The sequence below is a fragment of the Pezoporus occidentalis genome, unplaced genomic scaffold (genome assembly GCF_034315485.1).
Source record: "Pezoporus occidentalis ecotype Australia unplaced genomic scaffold, CSIRO_AGI_Poc_V1 ctg16, whole genome shotgun sequence".
NCBI lineage: Eukaryota > Metazoa > Chordata > Aves > Psittaciformes > Psittacidae > Pezoporus > Pezoporus occidentalis.
The window spans coordinates 4,510,479-4,531,822 of record NW_026913425.1 but is presented as its reverse complement, the minus strand read 5'-3'; the positions used below and the strand labels follow the sequence as shown (position 1 = coordinate 4,531,822).

Sequence of the window (21,344 nt, the reverse complement as noted above, 5' to 3'; positions counted from 1 at the left end):
AATGTGTCATCTTAGCTATGAAGCAAGAACAAAGAAGGCGCATCTCCATTCCCTGTGCCTTTCTATACCTGTGTTGACCAACACAGTTAGCAAGACTAAGAGGGTTTAGGATGGGATCCTACCTTGTGAGCCTGATGTTGCATCTCCATCTTTTTTTTGTTTGTTTGTTTTTCTTGCTAGTGTTGGCCCATCTCAGCTGCAGAAACCGTTTCTGACTGCACAGTGCTTTTAGGTGTTGCTTCACAAGAAGCTCAGCTGTCTTCTCAGTGCGGCTGGGAATGCTGGAGAGAGGGCAGGAACCATCATGGCTCTGTTCAGTCTCTGCCTCTGGGTGCCCAAATGTCCTGCTTATCACCTAACCTTACCATACCTGTATGTTAATGTAATGCACGATATATCATTATTTTTATGTTCCTCTGAATTTCAAACCATTTTTTGTATTAAAATGGTTCAATCCTATTTCATGGGTCTGTAGGTGCAAACTAAATTTTCAGATGTTATCCTCAATGCTTTTTTTTCTTTCTCCTCGCTAATATTAATAAAAAGCCATTGTGTCTGTATATTAAAGAATCTGAATTACAGACTTCAAAGATGTTGACTGTAATAATTACTAAGGAACAAAAAGCAAGGCAGCTAGAAGGAAATGTGTTCTCTAAGTTTAAGGCTGCAAACCTCATGGCATGCATGCTTTTCTTTTTTAAACACGTGCTTGTGTTCATCTTGAAGGAAAAATGTGCTGCAACATTTCAGGTGATTTCTGCAGCTCCTTTCCAAGTGAAAAGAGAGTAAAGCAGATGATTTTTCAGACCTTGGTAGAAGGAGGACTCTGCAACAGACCAGCTGTGGAAGGACCAGGAGATGATACACTGCCAAAGGAAGAATTGAGACCAGGTGTCAGGGCTGAGGGTTTCTACACTGCAGTTGATTTCAAATCTGCCCAGTGCTTACATGATGCCCTTGCTTATGGCTTTTTCTAGACAGGTGTTTCAGTGCTTCTAAGTCTTATGGTTCAGACCCTATGACTCATGTAGCTCTTGTCTGAGTTATCCATTGACACTCAGACACAGCTTTCTCCTCAGGTTCTCTTAATCTTTCACTCCGATATTCCTGCTTGTCATTCTCTTGTTCTTTAAGCTATATCTTACCACATTTCTTCTAGCTGATTTCTTCCAGCTCATACTCTGAGTTTGCTGGTACGAAGTTTTTTGGTCTCAGCCTTCCAATGATCTGAATATTGAATCTATTCAGTAACTCTTCCCCTCTAAAGAGAGTATAATGCTAGACTTTTCTTCAGGAGGTGTGAGGGGATGTTCCCTTCCTCTCTCACTCACCCTGTAGCTGTTGTTCTTGTCTTCCTCCTTTCTCACAGCAAAGAGTAGCCCTCCCCTAACCAGCCTCCAGGTAGTAGCAGTTTACTATTCTGATCTCAGACTGTAATGCAGGTGAGAGTTTTTTGACGCTTTCAAGATTGAAACAGAAATTGCACAAAGTTCTGGTTTAGCCAAAAATCCTGTGCAGCATTTACAGGGCACTAGCTTAATAGATTACTGTCTAAATGGCCATCAGTCATCTGAATTTCTACCAGAGAGTAACAGTGACCAAAGTGTTATGTTCTTCCCTGTGGACTTCAGTGAGTTTGCCTTTTGGTGAAACTGCAGTAGCTCTTTTTAGACATGCTTAGCTTCTTGAGTTCCTGTGGTCCCCCTTTGCCACAGTGAGCCTCTTACCTTACTTTGGTTCTCTGTGTTAAACAATTAGGGTGATCTTAGCTTCTGTTTGCAAAGCAGAGCATCTAAACTGGCATCAGTAGGAGTGCAATAGAGCCCTGGGTCAACATCAACATTTGCAAGCAGATGAGGGGCTGGTGACCCTGAGACTGGGTTTTGTGCTGCCACTGTGGTGAGTTCAGTCTTTGCCCTGCCCTTCCTTCTGATCATCTCCAGCCCTCTTTCCTGTTCTTCCACTCTGTTTCTGCAGTGGCTTTCTGTACTTGGTCCACAAATGTTTATGGGTGCGGTTGTAGTTACAGGCAGTGGTGGTGTGACTACATATAATGAAAGTGCCTTTGGGGTTCAGCAGAAGGCTGCAGGCACGTCTCCTTTTCCTGTTAATTTGTGCCTTTCTGTCCAGCTCCTTGAAAAGCATGAATGCCTTTCAGATGTGTTTTTCACCTTTTTTGATACCCTTCAAAATATTTTACATTCCGCAAGTTACTTCTCCTCTTATGTAGGTGTGTGTATGCATTTGACCTACTCATATATCTGCAATTTTTCAGAGAAAAATGAAATATAAAATTTTTAATCCTAGGAATAAATTTGATGGCATTTGTAGAGAAGTTACTTAGCATTTTTCTTCTGACTAAATCCCATTACAGACTTCATACTGCAGAGCGCTGTAGATGCTAATGTTTGCCTTTCATAGCTGAATAGTGTATTTTACTAGCCTGGCAATATTAAACTGTCTTCTTCATTATTTCATTTACATTCTGTTTTTAAGTTGAACTGAGGTCGCAGTAGGTAAAAAGTAAAGAAATGGAATCCATATGGTAAAATTTTGGCTCTTTTACTGAGTATTGTTAATGTTTATTGTTAATAAAAAGCAAACAGGTAAAAATAATTCCAGTGAAATGAATGGAGCGAATGGAAAATGTGTCAAAATACATGGAATTCAAATCATAAGTTCTTTATTTAAGAAAGCAGTGAGTGTATAGAGCTTACAGAGGAACCTTTCATGCTTTGCTATTTGTTTCCTCATGAATTAGCCTCTAGAGAAGGAAAGCCTGTTGGAAATTCCTGATGGAATGTGCAATATTCATTTGAGTGCCTCAAGCCTCCAGTGATGTGTTAACCTGATCAACCAGCCTTTTCAAAGCACTGCCTTTTTTAAAGACCACGTGAAATATGTCATTCTTTCTGTAAGCATGTGTAAACTAAGCAGACCTTCCAACCAGACTGACTACTTCCCGGTGTAGCCTTTTTCAAGCTGCCTTCAAGCTTGGCTGTGTTAATGGCTTTTAGACTAGACAACTAGAGATAAGATGGCTTGTAAGGGAAAGAAACAACTTGTAATTGGTGTTCACTGCCTCTTCAGGATCCACCAGTCTGAGTGCTTTCTCAGGCTTGTAACTTTTTTGGTAACATAGACTGCGGGTTTATATTAACGAAGAACTTTAAGGTCAACTGTAAAGTCCATAAAAAGGAGCTAGAGTTTTAAAGGTGTTCCCTGAGAACCTGAATCTTGGGGAAACCTGTTGTGCTTTGAGGTGACCCCCTTGCAAATTGTGCAAAGGTAAACAGTTACAATTTTAAGGATTTATGTGAAGTATTGCTGGAGACAGTGAGACTGGCAGTGCAATATAGGTGGAAGGTGGAAGCAGTTGGGCAACAGGCTGATTAATTGCATTTCATATTTGTAATTGTAGATGGCAACACTTGAAGCTAACCAAAATTGCATGGGGTTGGATTTTCATATACTTCCTTCAACTCCATTACTCTGTCTCCTTATTCTTCCAGACATACAGAATAATTATACTGAAGTTCAGATAAAATGAGCGGTGTTATTTTTCTGCACAAGGGTAAGGACCCTGCTAAAAAAGATGAATGTGTGTTATCATAATGCAATAAGATGTTAGAAATACTCAATGTGTTTTAATGTATTGCCACTACCAAAGTCTCACTTGAAGGTACTGTAGAAAGCCTGAAATTTAAAAGTGGAGTAAAGCCCGTATTCACCTATAAGCCAAAAAATGAGTTATTAAATGTTCTGGCAGTGCAGGTAGTTACTTGCTGAATGCAAAAGCTGTCTTGTCCATGTGGCTAAATGAGACTTTCTAAACTCTGTGGGAATTCAAGTATCTCCACATCCTTGGAGTCCTATTGCCTTCTTGACAGACTGTGAAATTAAGCAGTTTTGACAGTTGGCTTCAGAAGCAAGGGCTGTGGTTGCTGTTGCATCCTTGTCTCCTTGATATGATAGTCCTAAGGTCCACATATTGTAATAGTGCTAAGAGTCTGCAAGTGGATGTAGTTGGACTTATGGTAATAGACGCTGACAGTGAAAGAAGCCATTTTTCAAGGAAACGGGGGGGGGAGGACTCAGGAAAGTGAACGCACAAGACTGCGACTCTCTGAGAAAGCTCAAGGGAAAGATTAGTTTAACAAACATCTTTAGTTTTGCATCAGGATGTCGTTTTACTGGAGTTCTGTTGTCAACACTCCCACGCTAATGGTGTGTGCTTAATTTCCATGTTTCTGCAGTGTTTGGGCAGTGAGATCTTGTCCAGAACAGTGGCCTTTAAGATCCTGTGTGACTCACAATTTGTAAGAGTTGGATAATATCTGTCTGCTGGCCAGAGGATGCATGTATAGTTCTGTATGAAAATCTGAGCCTGATTGCTTTGGGTAATGTAATAACTATATAAGAAGAGAGATAGTAATTTTCAAGGGAGGGAGAGAGTAGTGCAATGTTGGAAAGATTTGGAAAATGCCGTACTGAAGAACCCTATAATTGAGTTTTCTGTTAATCTACTATCTCAAGTGAATCTGCCCTCCAAGTTCATAGCTGTGGTAGGTTTCTGAGTTCTTGCTGTGTCTGCCTTTGTCCAGAGCCCTTTCTTGGAGCAAATAATCAGGGAATGGACTAAATTACTTCAACTGGAGCCACAGAAATAGGCTCAGGCCATCTGGTTGTATTGTTGTGGGATACATGCTAGCTGCTTGTGACTGTGATTTTTGACGTAGAAAGCTGTTTTGATTGAAGCCTTAAATTTCTGCCAGTATAATGATAGACCTGTAGGTACTAAATATCTTAATAACAGAGCACTTGTAATAAGTGTTTTGTGCTGTAAAGCCTTTCTTTTTTTTTCTTAGCCTATTGAATGGTCTCCGATTCACAGAATTAAAGTTCACATAATTAAAGTTGACATCTTTCTTCTGCACATTTAATAAACTTGTTTCATTAGATACCTATGAGTTGATATTGGAAGTGAAGGCTCAGAAAAGGATTCCTTCTGTCTCTGCAGCTTTGAGCAGTGTTTTTCTGGTACCTGTTCATGTAATCCCCTCCACATAGTTTCCAGCTGCAGTTCTGTAAACTCCTGCCCACTGCAGTAAGGGCACCTCAGGTAGCAGCAAGTATGCCTCAGAGCATCATCAGCTTGGACCTGCTCCAGTTACAGGGGTTGGATGGTGATACACTGGTGAAGTAGTAGCATCTGAACTGCTAACCTAGGAGTGGCCATGGAGCTGAACTGCCCTGAGCAGTCACTCCTGGAGTGAAAGTACAAACTTTACTAGAAATAAAAAGGTGCATTTACTGAATGTATTGACCTCCAAATTTATTGACATGGAATTCATTGTTGTCTTTCACACGAGGACAAAATAGTTATATGCTGTCATATAATAAGGTTTGAAGTCACCTTGATCATCTATAATTCAAACAGCTTTTTCTTGAAACTACAGCACTAAAGTGTGATGGCAAATGCTTCAGATTCACAGCTTATCCTCGTGGTACAGGCAGACATAAATGGGATGCTGCCTAGAGCCTATTGTAATGGGCTCAGCTTTCTTTGGGGCTGCCAGCAAAATGTCAGTCAGGAGTTTTTGTGCAAGAGGACCTTGGCTTCTTTTTTGTGTGTGTTTTCAGCTGTTACAGCATGCCTCTGTTAAACACTTTTCAGTGTGCTAATACTAGGGATGTAGGGACAGGCTTGGGTGGAGGAAACAGAAAAGTACAAGGAGGGAATAAGCAGAATATGCAGAATTTCTTACTAGTGGACTGGAGCGCTACCTTGCCTCACCTACTGCATGGCCAGGAGGGTATACACCTGGGACTGCCAAACATGAATTAGCTAATGTTTAATTCAAATACACTGGTGAAAAGCTGTCATTCCAGCGTTTTACAGTATTTTTCATGTATCTCTTTTTCTCCCTCAATCCTGACTTTAAAATTGTTTTCTGTCTCTGCAAGAGGATTTTATTCTCTCCATCCTCTGTTATGTCCTATGTATTGAGCTTTCCTGTTGCAGTGCCAAAAAATCCCTCTTCCTCCTTGATGTCTCACTTTCCATGGGAAAAAATCTCTGATGGCAGGAAATTGAGGGGAATAGGCCCTGGGAAATAAAAGCTTCTGTTCCTTTCTTTGCCTTCTTCAGTATAAGAAGTCTTTTGGTATGTCTGTGGCAAATGCTTTATTAAAGAGTCTGCCTGCTAGAAGGAGCCTTGTGCTGTTCTTGAACTATTGCAGATAGCCATATGTCTGAGTGCAAATGAATGATGAGGAAGCCTTAAATACTGGTGGAGGCTTTTGCAGTTTTTTTTTAACCCAGCTTTAGTGTTTCAAGATAACAAAAATCGTTGGGGAATTGTGATCCCTCAGCAACTTCGAATTATGCCCAGTAAAGTTGTCCATAAATTTGTATTTAGAAATCAAATCAAGTATTACTTTTCCTTGTATGCTCTTTGGTTATGTATTATAGAATTTTTAATTTTAGCTTCATTTAAAAACATAATCCATGGACACATGGGCTCATTTGGAAAGTATTGTAAATTAGACCTGTAAAACATTTTTTTATTTAGTGTCATCTGACGTATAAACAAATTAATGGCAGAGATCCTGTGTGTTCAGTGTTAATGTGGATTATCTCTGTGATCCTGGGACCTCCAGAATACTTGCCATGGCTGTGATAAGAGGGTTAACTCTGAACTTGGGCAACATTTACACAGCCAGTACCTATTCTTAAAATTCTTGTGTAAACTGAGCAATCTTGCATGAACCTGGTGTTCTGAATCTTTTTCCAGACACTATTAGTAAGGTCATAGCTCCAGGTTCTTGTGTACCTGGGCTGATTGCTGGTTTCAGTAATTATATTGCAGCTTTAGAAATGGTGGCCCTATTTCTGAAAACTTACTCAAATCCAGAAGGTTGAAATTCTTTTATGTTGTCAACTAATGCCAAGTCAGATTCAGTAAATGCTGCTTGTACCATGTTGAGTATAGGTACATGGCGTGCCATAGGTTGCATTGGCAGCCCTGCCATCAGCAGCTGAAAGAACTCAAAGCATTTACCAGCAACTGGAATAGCTATCTTGGGTCAGGGCATGTCAAAAAGTTTTTTTTTGCAATCCATAACCAAAGCCCAAACTAGTCCTAGCTATTGCCTTGCCTATTCTGCTTCTCCAATTATGGTGGTATACAAGACAAATATCTCAGACAAAGACAAGGGTGGATGTAAGTGTGCTGTGTCAGCTGATGGAAGATTCTCAGGTGTCTCAATTTATGAATATGCCCTGGTACACAACATTTTTTTATTTTTTTTTCTAGTGTTTGTTTGAAGTCAGGTGTGTCAATCTAAATTTAGTACTGCTTACTGCTCCATACAGTCTTGCATACACACTCTTCCTTTAGTGTTTTTCCATGAAGGACTATCTATATTGAGGGAACTCACACATGCTTGTATGTATTGACTGTTGTCCAACAGGGTGGCAACAACTAAAAAAAAATTGAAACTGAGAGCTTTTTGGCTAACTACACTGTCATTTTCTTTAGTTCTTGTCAGTTGTCCAGACATACTCTTAATATGCACTCTTTGAAGGAATATTTGGTATTTTCCTCTCAATTCCAAAGTCAAAGTCACAAAATTGATGACTTTAATAATAAGATGCTGGTTTAGATACCTTCCCCCTGACCCTGCACTCCCATATAGCTTGTATCTAATGTGTATGCTAGTTCTGTGGTATTTGGATCTTTTCAGACGCAGTGTTTTGTGTCTTTCTGGATCCTGCTTGGCCTTACCAAGTGAGCTGGAGGTCTTCAGGTGATGCCCAGCTCTGCTTATTCTGCCTCATTGACATCCTTTATCACAATACAGCCTTCCCTTGTGAGATGAATGCTACAAAGAAATTACTGATACAGCAGAAACATGTTTGTTCTTTCAACATTCTGCCCAGTCTTCTGACTAATACTTGGCCTGCTAGGCATAAAGATTGAGCTTTCTGTCCTCAGACCAAGTTCGTTTGTGTGTTGAACTTGGTGTGGCTGGACTGATGGATGCACTCACAGGGTGTTTGAAGTTGTAGAAGGCTATATGCAGGACCCTAGTAAAAGACTAAAGCCTTTGCCAAAATACACTGCAGTAGGCTACACTTTAAGCACCCAAGTCTAAAGTAGTTTCCTCTGGAGTTTAGTTGTGGGGCCACTTCTATTCTACAGGTTGTCACTCTTGTTTCTAGAAGTATCTGTAACCACTTATTTGATGTGATAACACTTGCTTTGATGCCAGTATGTGCTGGAAGGGGAAAGGATGTAATCAGTCTTAATCAGAAGCCAGTGTTGCAAAAGACTCCTCCCAGCATAAGCACTGTAGGTGTTGGCACTCCCTGTGCTCTGCCTTTTTAGTGCTCAGGTATTAAATGCAGAAACAGCAGCTTTGGCCCTGCTGGGAAAGAAGCCTGATTTCCTATCTGTGACCTGATGATATAGTACCTTGTCTAGAAATGATATGGGGTTTTCATTTTTTACAAGTTACTTGTTCTTGCCTCTTGCCCTTTCCCCTTATTATCAGAGGGTTTACCAAACAGAACAGCTATTTCAATCTCACAGTATCTGTCGTGCCTTCATCCACCCTCTGAACCAATCTTTGCAAATAATTTTAAGGAGGTATTTGAGGCTGGCAAGGGCTGCTAGATCTGGGATGTCCTTGTTGAGGGTGAGAGGGACCTTGTGGTTGTGTAGGTCCAGGACTAGATTGTATAACAATGGTGTTACTCAGGTGAATTCCTAGAGTGATACTTACCAAATGGGTTGTGTGGTTTTCGTACTCCTAATTTCAGACAAGCTGCTTTTTTTGCTGTTTTGCTTATGGCTGTGGTGAGTTGTTTGGAGGGCAGGAGTAAATGGCTGTTTAATGAGCTAAGAGGAGCAGGGCAGATCTCACAGAGAAGGGAGAGCTATGATGTTTGAAAAGTGGCCCTAGAACTCACTGTCATAGGTATTAAAGTGATATGTTAAATTTCAGTGTGGTGGCTCATCAATACTTTTCCCTCACTTTGGGGAGCCAGGACTCCTCTGCAGCAGTAGAACTGTGTTAGGGAGTGGGAACAACCTAGCCTGATGTGCTGATGGTGATGTGGGTAAGAGCAGCAGCAGAGCAACCTTCATGGCCAATTGGCCAGGCTAAGTATTTTACCACCTGCACCTCATGTTTGCCTCCAAACTAATGTTTTGGTTCATAGCAAGCGATGACTTGATTACAATATCTGAGAGCTCCAGTTAGAGTGAGTCACACTTATTGGAGTTACCAGACTTAAAAGGGACTCAGGGCAAGACAAGTATTTGTTTTATCAGTGCATGAAACTTCTGATAATTAGGAAGAGCCATCTTAAAGGCAAAGGAAGATGAGAGATATCGGTGCCTGTGGTGATTAAAACTGAAACTACAAAGCTTAAAGAAGCTATGTGATGCGTTAACAAATGCGTGGTAGCATCAGTCCTAAACGTGGGGAAGTAGTGTAAATTCTTTGTGTCTTCAGTAAACGCATGTGGAATCATTTATCTGTTTGATTTATGTTCTCTTTTGGTTTTTGTGGTACAGTCTTCAGTGAATGCATATACTTGAGGAGCACAGCTTCTTTGCTTTATCATAGTGTATTTGATTTGACTATTGGCTACAAGAGGGCGCTTACCCACTGCATGAGGCAGCTGTGCTGGAGAAGCACCAAAAACTTGCTCATGGCATGCACAATCTGTGTAGCAGTTGAGCTAACAAACATCTCACAGTGTCTTTGAGGATGAAAGGGGACCACATTTTCTTTTTTTACCGAGGATGCATCTTAATGTTCTCAGCTAACCAGTTTGTGGGCTGCTGCAGAAAGTGTCTGGCCCACCCCTGCACTTCCGTACCCTCCCTTTGTGCCTGCAGGTGCACAGCAGCTTAGGCCAACGACCTGATCTTCCTAGACACGGGATGGGTCTCTTCTTAGCTGTTGATCTTTGGCAAGGGCTGTCCCTTGTTCTGGTTCAGTGACATGTCTTCAGGATTGCCAGCTCTGACACATGAGATGACAAAAGTAGGCGGCAGAGAAACATGGGGGAGAGCAGGGCCAGCGCTTTTAGGAGCCACTAGCACAAATAGGGTTTGTGTAACAAACAGCACAAATTTTGGTAACTGGTTTGTGCTGAAGGCTGTTCCCAAAAGCCTCACACACAGTGACTAAAATTCAGCCAGAAGTCAGTGTTACTGGATGGCCCATCAGATTCATTGATAGAAACATTTGTAAGAATTGCAAATTTGCTCAGAGACTCTCTGTACCCTACAAAGAGAGGAAGACCAGTCATGAATAGTAGTTGTTAATAATCAGGGTCATTTGCAGTTAGAGATGTGCACACAGTCATCCTTAATAGTCTGGGAGAGTGTGATTTGATTGCAACAATAGTAGGAGAGTGAATATCTCTTATTCATGTGATTACAGCCCTTATTACCCCCCCCCCCCCGTCAGTGGGAGACGGCTCGACCTGTTGCAGTCTCACAGGTTCCTGATACTGCAGCCTGTTCCCAAGCACCCCTTGAGGTGCATTTGCAGTGCACTGCTGTCTTCATGTCTACTGCTGAGGCTCTGCTTAGCACATGGTTTCTTCAACTTCTGCTTGCTTTGAGCTTTCACAGAGAAGTCCTGAAACTCCTCTGAGGATGTGCAAGGTGAAATTCTGCTGGGTCCCAGCCTCAGCCCCACGTGTATTTGAGTGCTCCATCTTGCCCCCAAACCAGGAAATGCACAAAAAACAAACACATTCTTGGTTTTGAACAAATGAAACTTGAGAAATTCACTGTATGGTGAGCAGCATCTTCTTGGTGATCTGAATATCTTTGTACATGGTACTATAAAAGGCCTTTTTTTGATGGGGAATGATGACTATTTTAATTTCTCTTATGCGGTAATTTGCTTAGTTTCTCAGTAACATGGCTCTAAGAATCACCCCTGACCTATATGTAACTTGATATGGGTTTCTGTTTGCAGCTATTGTGGACGATGAAAGGCTTTCAGCAGAAGAAATGGATGAGAGAAGACGTCAGAACATTGCTTATGAGTACCTGTGCCACTTAGAAGAAGCAAAAAGGTAAGTAAATGAAAGCACGTTTATATCTTGCCTTTAAATATACAAGTTCAGCCCTGTTGTGTCCTTGAGCATTGTAATTTTTATTCAACTTCTTGAATTACTTAGATTAACTTGATGTTGGAATTTTATAGCATTCAGAATGAGAAACTAATGACCAATGTGTAAAGTTTAATTCAAAGATGGATTTAGAAGCAATCAAGACAATTTTCTCAGAATTACTGTGGTGACTGTGGCTATCTTCAATTAAAGTAAGGGTGGGTAATAAAACCCAAGGCTGTGGCTTTGTGAGAAGCTGAATCAGGCTTATGACTAATTTGCAAAGTTTTTTGTTCCTGGCTGTGTGGTGGTCATGCTCCCTTCTTGCTGGTAGTTCTTATGAAATGACTCAGGCTGCTAAAATGGCAGATTATCACCTGAGTTAATGATCTATATCATCTCAGTGTTTCAGTGGTAACTGCAGGCAGGGCAATAAGGTAACATGGACTCTGCTCTTTCTTTATTGGTCAGGCGTACGCACCTCTTGAGTTGGCAGTCAGTAATGAAGCACTGTTTCTGCAAGTGCACAGGGATTTTATCATCTTTGTGCAAATGTACTGTACTACACTTCATTCTCAAAACAAACATTGGACAAAATTTTCATAATTAGTGAGCAAGAAAACAAGGTACAATATCCCTATGCTTTTGGAGTAGCTTGAAGATGCTAATGTCGTGTGTGAAAGCATATCTTACATTCAGTCTGATCGCGGTTTTTCAGAGATGCCTCTTGTACTCAATTTATTGCCCTGGGCAATATTAAGCGTTTTGCTTCTGCCTCTGCATTTGTTGATGAGGTTCATTTTAGTCTTAACCGTTAGTTGCAATGACTCTTAGAATTTCCTAGAGAAAAGGAAACCTGAACTGTGATGATTAGTAGCGCAAGCTGTGAAACCTCAATGTGATGAGAAACCATGGGATCTTTAGAAAGGAGTAATCCAGTGTATTGAGCCAGGAATCAAATGTAAAACGGGCCCTGGGCTTTGTTTCCACACCATTCCCCTCGCCATCACTATGTGGCACTGGGGGTTACCTATTTAGCAGTCATGGGGCAGCTATCTGCCAACAATCTTGTGCTAGGGGCATTATTTTAAAAATCAGCCATTCTTCCTTCCTATTCACTATGCTGTCCCATTTGCTGTAGTAAACACTGCCTCCATTGCTTTTTCTTCCTCTTTTTATTGCAGAGTGGTTCCCTGTTCACATATTTAAGATGGCAATAGCCTTACTGCTGCCAGAGAGGACTGGCCTGCCCTGCACTCTCTTGTTGCCTCTTGTGCAGTTGCAAGAGATTGTCCCTGGTCAGCTGGGCTGGCTCACTATCTCATCAGGAAATTAGTAGCTCTTTTGCCGAGTTAGTTTTCTAGGGGTTTAGTGAGTTGTCTGATCTGATCAAGGGGTCAGAGGAGAATCAATGCTGACAAGAGGAAGGGGATGGGGTGCAGTTGCATGCTTGGGAGAGGGGAGGGATCAGGTCTTACTTGCTGAGACATTAAATTGGCTCCACCATCTCAAGAAACTTCAGTGAGTCAAGCTTTGATTTTACTCAAGGTTCCCCTTAGGTTTGTTGCACATCACCTACCTGCTGGCTTCTGCAAGGTAACAGTAACATCTGGTCTCCAAATCCAGCTTTCTTTCTTCTATTATTATTATTAACAATTAATCTTTCAGGCTTTTTTCACCCTCTCCCTCTTCCCAGGGCTGTTGTTCACTTTAAACTCAAATCCTCCAGTTCATATGAAAAAACTCCCTTGACATTTTCAAGAAAATGTGAAGTTATTTTTACAATTAATGACTTAAATTAACATCTGCTATGAGTAACTCCCTCCTCTTCCTTGTATTTATTTTTATATGAGTTCATGCTATTAGAAGTTTTGTAAAAGAAATACTCCTTTAGTTCTGCCATCAGGTGATGGGACTTTGCAGCCAGAACACTCGCTCCCAGGGCAGTTAGGTACCTGGAAGTATTTCTGGATCCCCATTTGGAAAACTGGAATTTACTGGTAATGTTCTTGGGCAATGCTTGGTACTGCATGAGGTGCTGATGAGTGCTGTGGCGTAAGAAACCTTGTGCTTCCCCCACCAAGGGGTTGGGTTGTCACAGGTGGAAGTGATGCAGTAGTCAGATGTTGGATATCTTTTTCCTGTGCCCCAGCTCTGTGGGGAGAGCTGCTGTGGCAGCAAAAAGAGGGTGAAGGAAACTTCTCCCTTCGCAAAGAAGATAATTCAGTTGCATCATGAAATTTTGTCCTGAGTTGGACTCTTACTAATGGCAAAAAACATGTACAAAAATCTTGCAGAAATGAGAAGAAATGCCTGTGTCTAATGGCTGTGTAACCCCTAGTCTGGCTTCCTCAGAAGCTGAGTAATACCATTCAGGGAGATTGGGGTGGCAAAGGTACACAACTACGTTCTCCCCAGCTGTGACCTGGTAGAACAGCAGCATGAGAAAATGCCATATCTCTTCTCACTGGACATTACACGTCCTCTCTGTGTACTTGATCAGGGCTGAAACATGTTGATGTGTGATCTCTGCTCCGTATTTGCATGTTTTTAGCATTTTCTTTGTTACATCAGAGTGTAAACAAAACTGGTGACTCTGGAAAGCAAGATGGCAACCTCAGGGGGAGCAATGGGGTCATAATTCAAACTGCAGTAAAACAAGACCGGTACAAGCTTGGGAGGCTTGGGTTTAGAGTCCAGGCCACCTCAACTACACGCAGTGGTTCCAGCCCTTCAGCCATGCTGGGTGCAGTTTTGCAGGAGGCACCTGCTGATGGATTGACTTTTGCTGCTCCCAAACAGATCCCAGCTGGGTGGTCATCCCTACCCTGCAGCACTAGAGCAGTCCCTGTAGGATACATACTCTCCCAGTCCTTCTTGTGCTTGTGGCTGTGGGTCTTAGTCAGAGAAGGCAGAAGCCTTTGGCCCCAGGTGCAGCACTGAACGGTGGCTGCTATCTGCTTGCTCTTCTGGGCAAAACCTGTGAGTGGGAGCTGCCTCGCTGACATATTTGATTTCTGTTTACAGTTACAAGCTCTTTTTGCTTCTGTAAATCCTGACTGCACAGAAAGGATTTTCTAGTATTCAGGACACTATGGATAGCACTGGAAATAGACTGAAATAGGTAAAGCAAGATGAGTTTTCCGTTCAGTTGGCAGCTGCTGAAATGACAGCAACTACTGTTTCAGCTGATCAGCAGTGTGCAAACACCATGTGTCTTGGTCCATATTGAAGATTAATAAATACCGATATAAACAATAAGTAGCAAAAGATTGGGACAGAGTATGGCTGGGACAGTACAGGGTTTATGTTGTTTTGTTGTGTTGGTTTTTTTTTTCTCTCACTTTATTCGTAATCAAAATATTATTGCATAGCATCTCTGCGTTTTGAAATGCCAGAGTTAATTAAAAGGTTGAAGAATGTGTACTTTCAGCTGCTTTTCAGACCACTGTTTGCATACCTACTTCCTGTAGCCCAGCTTTGATGAAAACATTTAACATGGAAGAACCCTGTCCCTGGTAGTTGACGCTTCTGCATATACTTTCTGTGCTTGGCATAGTATTTGTGTACTGTGTAGAAAATTGTCTTTTAAACACAATGAGCAGGCTTGAAGTATCTGCAGTGGCTGGTAAGTTTGAATATGGAGAAAAATATTTGAATTGAAGAAAAAACATTTTGTTCTGTTAGACTGCAGTCTCCTTTCTACCCCAAATCCCTCATCTGATAAATGAAGGTTTTGGTGGCTTGTATATGTAATTTGATTTATTAATTTTGTCTTTAAGGAAAGTTTAGTGGATCTAAAACAACAAAGTAGAGAAAAATTAATAGTATCCAGTAACCTCGACCTCCTGAGAAGAATAAAATCAAGAAAAGTCATTAGGAGTAGGGATTTACTCAAACAATACAGCCATGGGTATCTCGAACAGAAACCTTCCAGGCATTACACCAACACATTTTCATTATTGCTTGGAAATTATTCTGTTAAATAAAAAAGGCTTAAAGTAGGCATGTCACAAGCTCTAATGTCTTATTGGGTTAGCTGCATTTTAATAGATAAAATTTACCAGAACATCCTCCTTTCCAAAGATTATCTTTGTACTACCCAGAACATCAGATTCTGCCATGAGTTTGACTTTTGCTGTTGCATGTCTCTCTGCAGATGTGCAATTACAGCAGTGTAAATGATAATACAGATTTGAAGGGTTTAAAACCATGATTGAAGCTTTGGCAAATAATGCAAATCAAGTTATCAAGTTTACAGTAAATCTGTTGTGTTTGGCTAGGGTTATATACATCCATACTTAAGCAGGCACTATTTCTCTTGGCTTCTTAGGAAATTATACCTTCTTATGCTAAACTTGAATTTGGACCATGGGAGGCCTCATTCTACTAACCTTGTCCCTTTCTGTATGAAATGGAATACACTTTGTTTCACAAAGTATATGTTGCAATTTCATAAGCAGAACTGCCAGCATTTGTCGTACTTCTGACTTTCCTTGCTCAGCTGTTCAGTAGGACAGGAATTCGTGTGAAACACCGAAGCTTTAGCTTCAATGTTAAGACAATGAAGACACATTAGGAAAATCATAGGAAAACTATCCAGGGGGTAATTTATTTTGAAAATGCAAATCCTCATTCTTGTCAAATTTCATTATAACAGAAAATCAAATAATATAAAAACCTGCCTCCTTCATTGTATTGGTCTCCAATGGGTAGTTGCAGTATTGGTCAGTGGAAAGATCACAGTTGGAAGCTGCTGTGTAAAAATGTACATGCAGTTTAAAATACTTTGAAGTGCTTACTTGACTTCTGTTACAGCTAAGAGTTTTGCAGTACTATAGCATCATAGGAAGCTCAGGTTGCTCCAGTTGTCAGGAGTGTGGGACCATGGAGGTTTGCTTTGGAGCCTACCCCGTTCTTGGTGGGTTACTGGTGTCTTCCAAAGGCTTGGTATTACAAGTGAATTCTGTCAGGTTTCATGCTGCTGTTTCTCCATGAGCAAAGTTGTGGAAACTGTGCAGCCCTGGCAGGTCATGAATGAATTAATGCTACGAAATTCTCTGGTTTAAGTCCTTTTCTTTCAGACTACAGGAAGTCTTTAAACTTTTGTACTTAAACTTAAATCGATAAAATTGTAATATAGTTGTACAACTTGCTGATTTTAAGTAAAAAATATTAAGATAATGTTACTTTCTGGTAATCTGTTTTGTATGTGGTTTTGGGATTTTTCCCTCAAAAGAATCAGTTTTCCAGGAGCAGTAGTCTGCTGACACGTAGATTATGAACTTTGGCTCATCTTCCCCTCTGCCTTAAGCCTAATAAAGCACCAGTGAACATGGCTGACAGCAGATCTGTAAAGGTCAAATGTTTGAAATTAGGGTGCTTCATGAGCTGAAATCCTTGGAAGAATCCTACTTAGCTGGAATATACCTGTCCCTGAAGTAGGTCAGTCTGCACAGAAATACTGACCAGCAAGTATACTCCATGTTTCAGGTCTTGATCCTCAAGGGTACTTACCTAGAAGAAAGACTGGCAGTTATTGAATTGTTCCACGTAGTTACACAATAGTGCAGATATGCCAGAGTTTTCATATGCAATTGTGAGTAATACCAATCATCAACCCAATAATTGCTTGGATAATATTGGCATATGAAAAGTCTTACTATTAAGATCTGAAGGAGAGAGAAACCTTTGTGTTAGTTTCTGTACAGGATGCATTGACCTGCTCACTGGGATGTTGAGGTAATTTGTGCACGTGTTATGGGCCATTGCTCAGCATCTATAGCAGCAGAATAATGTTGCTGAGTAATGATGGATGTGACCTTTGTTTTTTGGAGACTAAATCATATGGCACTTATCCCGTATCATGTACTGAATCTAACAGTATAGTCTCTGAAGAGCCAGCTCTTTCTCAGTTTTCCACCTTTCTTTTTGGTACCACCCTCTTGTAAAAGGTATTGCATTTTGTTTGGAGTTTTTCTGTGGGGAAGAGCTTTCTTTTTTTTTTTTTTGCCTTTTTTTTTTGCTTTTTTTTTTTTAATAAAGAGTGACAAACCTGAAGGTAGTTTGTGCTCCGATGGCACCATATGGGGATAGTTTGTAGGTTCAGCTTCACCAAGAGAGTACATGGCATTTTCATTTTTCCTCCTCTTTCTGCTTTGCAATTTGGACTTTCCATGGTGCAACACAAAAGCCTGCCTGCCTTTATACTCTATCCATAAGCTTAGCTGTTTGGCAGATCAAACTGATGGCTTCATTCTGCACCCTGCATAGCTCCTAGTTAATATTAAGTGTAACCTGAGGTGGCGTCCTAAGGTATCAGCTGTAGCTGAGTTGGTATGGTATGGTGTGGAGTGCACCAAGAAGTAGGGGAGCAGGCTGTCAGGGAGGCTGGCAGAGATCACTGACCAAAACTTCTACTTCTGGAAGGATAGTAAAGGAAAGTTTGAGCCTGAGTTGTGCAGGGAGGAAGGCAGCTTTGGGTATTAGAGGTAGCAGTGGTACCTGAGGTTTGTACCTTGCCTGAGGTATTCATATAAAGTTGCTGTTGGGAAGAACCTGTGATGGTAACTGAGGGATGGAAGGGTACTGTTTTATCCTTTGCTTAGTGTTGAAAGGCTAACATTTTGCTCTTAACCTTTGGATAGGTCCTTCTGCATTGTTTGGACTCTGTTCAGTAAGTCACAATGTAGTTCCTATTTGTCTGAGAGCAGCCAAGTCCTGTATTTCCCTGTCTGTTAATGACAGAATAAATGGCTGTGTGACCATGACACCTGTGCTGGGCTATGGACTGTGATGGTTGTATGCCACACTGGTTGTGTAGCTGACTAGCAAATGGTGCATTCTGGATGGCAAACTTCCCATTGTCCAGTAACTCTAGTGCAGCATTCAAAAAGCTTTGTTTTGTGGTTATATGTCTGTTTGCTTTGCATTAGTGGAGGAAATTAAAGAGGCTGATGGAATCTGCTTATTAACAGCTCCCTTGCAGGAGTGTACTTTTCACATGCTGATATCCTCCTTTTCCAAGTGCCATGTCCTGGAGAGCTGTTGATCTTTGGAAGATGTGTTTATTTAGGCACTTGTAGAAACTGCTGTGGCGAGATATGAATGAGTCTTCATAGATCAGAAGAGGTGAGAGAGCAGCTTTACTTGGTGACCTTTATAGCACTACCTTGTGTAGACCACTGCTGCTGGTGAGGAGCCCACAGATATGTGCCGGTGGGAATCTCAGTGTATTGGAAGCAAGAAATTGAGTGTTCACAAGAAACATGCTTCCAGCTTTGTGGATACCTAGAGCCTGGAGAGGGATCACAGGTCAGCTGAAGAGCAGCACAAAGGAATTCCAGCCACTCCAGTAGTAAGTCAGCTTCATCAGGGTCTCAATGTACATGCCTTGATGCAAACACACTTAGCATGGGGAATAAACAAGAGGAGTTAGAGATGTGCACATGACTGCAGGACTGTGATCTTCTTGGCTTCATGAGCAGTGGTGGGATGGCTTCTACAACTGGAGTGCTGGAATGGAAGGGTACAGAAAGGACAGGCAGGAGGCACAATGAGGTGGTGTTGCCCTGTATGTCAGTGACCAGCTGGAGCACTGCCTGGTGATGAACGAGGAGCTGACCAATTCTTGTGGGTCAGGATTGTTGAGATTTTTAAAAGAGCCAATGTGCCACTATACCTCCGGTTTCGGACTGGAAAAACAACAGGGGGAGTGAAGGGGTCATTGTTCACTGAATGTGTAGGTGTGACTGCACCTGGCTTTTGACTTCTAAGTACTGCAGGCAAGCACTTTATGAGGTAAGGCAGCTGCTGAGGGACACAAGTCTGGGTTTCCTTAAAAATCTCTTTTGGTGCAAATATCTCAAGAATTGGCTAGCTGGAGAAGGAACACTGTGACAGTTTGTACCTCCTATCTTTAGGCATGGAGTAACGCTAGGAAGTGCTTTGGCTGTTGATGTTTCTCACTACAGACCATGTGAATCCTGTGTTAGTAGGCACAGCTATTGCTATGGTGTTTCCCACCACAGGATGAGTGGCAGTCTTCTCTGAGGGACTCTGTTGACAGTTAAGACTGAAGAACATGCTTTTTAGAGCAGCACATGGTCAGACTTCTAACTAAGCTAGTTAAGTCACAGGGTTTTGTGGCTCATTGCGTGTACTGTATACTGCTCTTGACTGCTGCTGCTCTCAGTGTTTCATGTGCTTTAAGAAAGATGGCTTTTTATTTGCCTGCACTGAAATTCAAAGATCTTTTTAAGAGATCTGGTATAGCAGATTTGCTAAAACCATGGATGTGCCTTGCAGGAGCTCATGTATTTGTAGGACCACCTCTTCTTGATGCTCTGGAGTCACTGTCATTTGAAGCTGGCAGTGTGACAGCCTTTCATGGTTGCTTCTGCTATTTGTGTTGGCAGGTGTAGAGATAGATACGTGCAGGCCTCTATGCAGGGCTAAGTAAACCCCTCAAATTCTCCCCACCTCATTTGAGATAGGGAGGGCTGTGAAAATGGCTCTCAGAACTTCACTCTTTGCCTGTTTTCCAGCAGCCCATGTTTATTCCAATTGCTTACGCACTTTCTGTGGTGCACAGCAAGAGAGATTTCAAAGTAATCTCTTCAGCCGCAGATTTAACAATGACCGGGGAAAGTGTTCTCTAAGCCAAGCCACTACTTGGAAATTTATGTGATTTATCTGGTTTTCAACCAGGCTCAGGAACTCTCATGCATTCTTGAACTAGTACAACTTACACTAATTCAGTACGTGTGAAGGCATTTTTTCTTTAAAACCCAAATTAAAAATATTCCTTGCCAACGTTTTTATTTTGCAGTTCAAAATCACAGGAGGTGGTCAGAGGTCCTCTTAGACAGGAATGCGTGTGTAGATGAGAAAAAAATCCACGAAGAAAAACGTACTGTTTCTGTTTGTAAAAAGATAAACAGTAGCCCCAAATGTCTTTGCTGTAATTGCCCACAGTGTATGCATTCAGAATTAGCCTTGTATTCGCTGCAAAATGAAGAGGTGAGATAGTGGTTTTCTGTTTCTGCAGTGGCAGCAGTACATGGCCTTGAGCACTTAATGTATTCCACTTGCTACTGGATGCTAGCATCTTTCTTGACAACTAAGGCCTGAAATGGGTCTCAAAAGTAGAGACTGAGAGCTGTGAATGGGTTTTGAGCCTGACAAATTTGAGTCTGGGGGAAGGGCTGTGAATGAATCCAAGTGAATGAATGGGGCTGCTCTTGAAGTGCTAGGATTTCACATAGCTTCCAGTGACTATAAATGCTATGCATGTTCTGGCTTGCAAGCAGAGGCTTCCACTAGTTACAAGTGCAACTACTTTACCAGCTTGAAGAGGAGAGAGTCTTGTGGGTTTTTGTTTTTATTAGAATTTATTTGAGAAGTGTTGACAAGTGAGTTGTTATTGTGGCATTGAGTACAGATTTATTCTGGTAGGAATAAATGGTTAGCTGCATGAACAGTTTTCCAGCTACCTAGAGGACAAACAGCTAGCCTGCCCTGGGATGACAGCTTATAGTTTTGCAATTGTAAAGATGTTCTGTAAATGCCTGTGGTGCAGGAGTAACCTAGTTGTTTTGCAAGGCAGCAGAGATGGGAGCCTGGATTCTAATCCTGGTTCTTATTGCTCCCACCTGGCTGGGTTGTCAAAGCTTTTGGGTTATTGGTGATGCATTTGCCCTGCAAGGGAAGCGATAAATCTAGTCTGACAACTTCAGCTCTTTTGTCATCTATGGTGTGTTAACCATTTCTAAAATTTCGTTACCATCAAAGCAGATGGGAGCATCATAAAATTTTGTCTAAAAAGTAAAAGAGGACCTCTTGTAATGAATGAAATTGCCATAAAACCAATGGTTTTCATCGCCCCTATTATTCTACCTTGTAACAGTCTGCCTGTATTAGGGCCTAAGGCATAATTTGTGCATGAAGACAACCAAAGCTGCAGTAGCTCTGCAGCCAAGCACCTTTCACTGCACAGGAATTGTCTTGCTATGTGTTAGTTATGCTCAGGGCACTGGTGTGCTTGTTTTCCAGTGAGAGGAATACGGAAAAGCAATGTGAGCAAGGAGAGAAAGGGGAATGGTTCCCTGGTGTTGTGCAAAAAGTACCCAGAATGGACGCTTAAATGGGGGAGCAATTTGTACATGACCATTTAACAGAAGGAATGGACCCTGGCTGC

General features: G+C 41.5%; 1 protein-coding gene and 1 long non-coding RNA gene across 5 annotated transcripts in view; one reads left to right on the top strand and one right to left on the bottom strand.

Moving 5' to 3' along the window:
• Positions 1-21,344, bottom strand: part of LOC134160439 (uncharacterized) — a 456,110-nt gene that overhangs the window by 173,147 nt on the left and 261,619 nt on the right. The gene's annotated exons all lie outside the window — the stretch shown is intronic.
• The window catches only part of IQGAP2 (IQ motif containing GTPase activating protein 2), a 124,990-nt gene that overhangs the window by 9,043 nt on the left and 94,603 nt on the right, over positions 1-21,344 (top strand). For all 4 annotated transcript variants that reach the window (XM_062612366.1, XM_062612364.1, XM_062612365.1 and 1 more), the window contains exon 2: positions 11,011-11,110. In XM_062612366.1, coding sequence (XP_062468350.1) covers positions 11,011-11,110 — 100 coding nt within the window. The remainder of the gene's footprint in view (positions 1-11,010; positions 11,111-21,344) is intronic.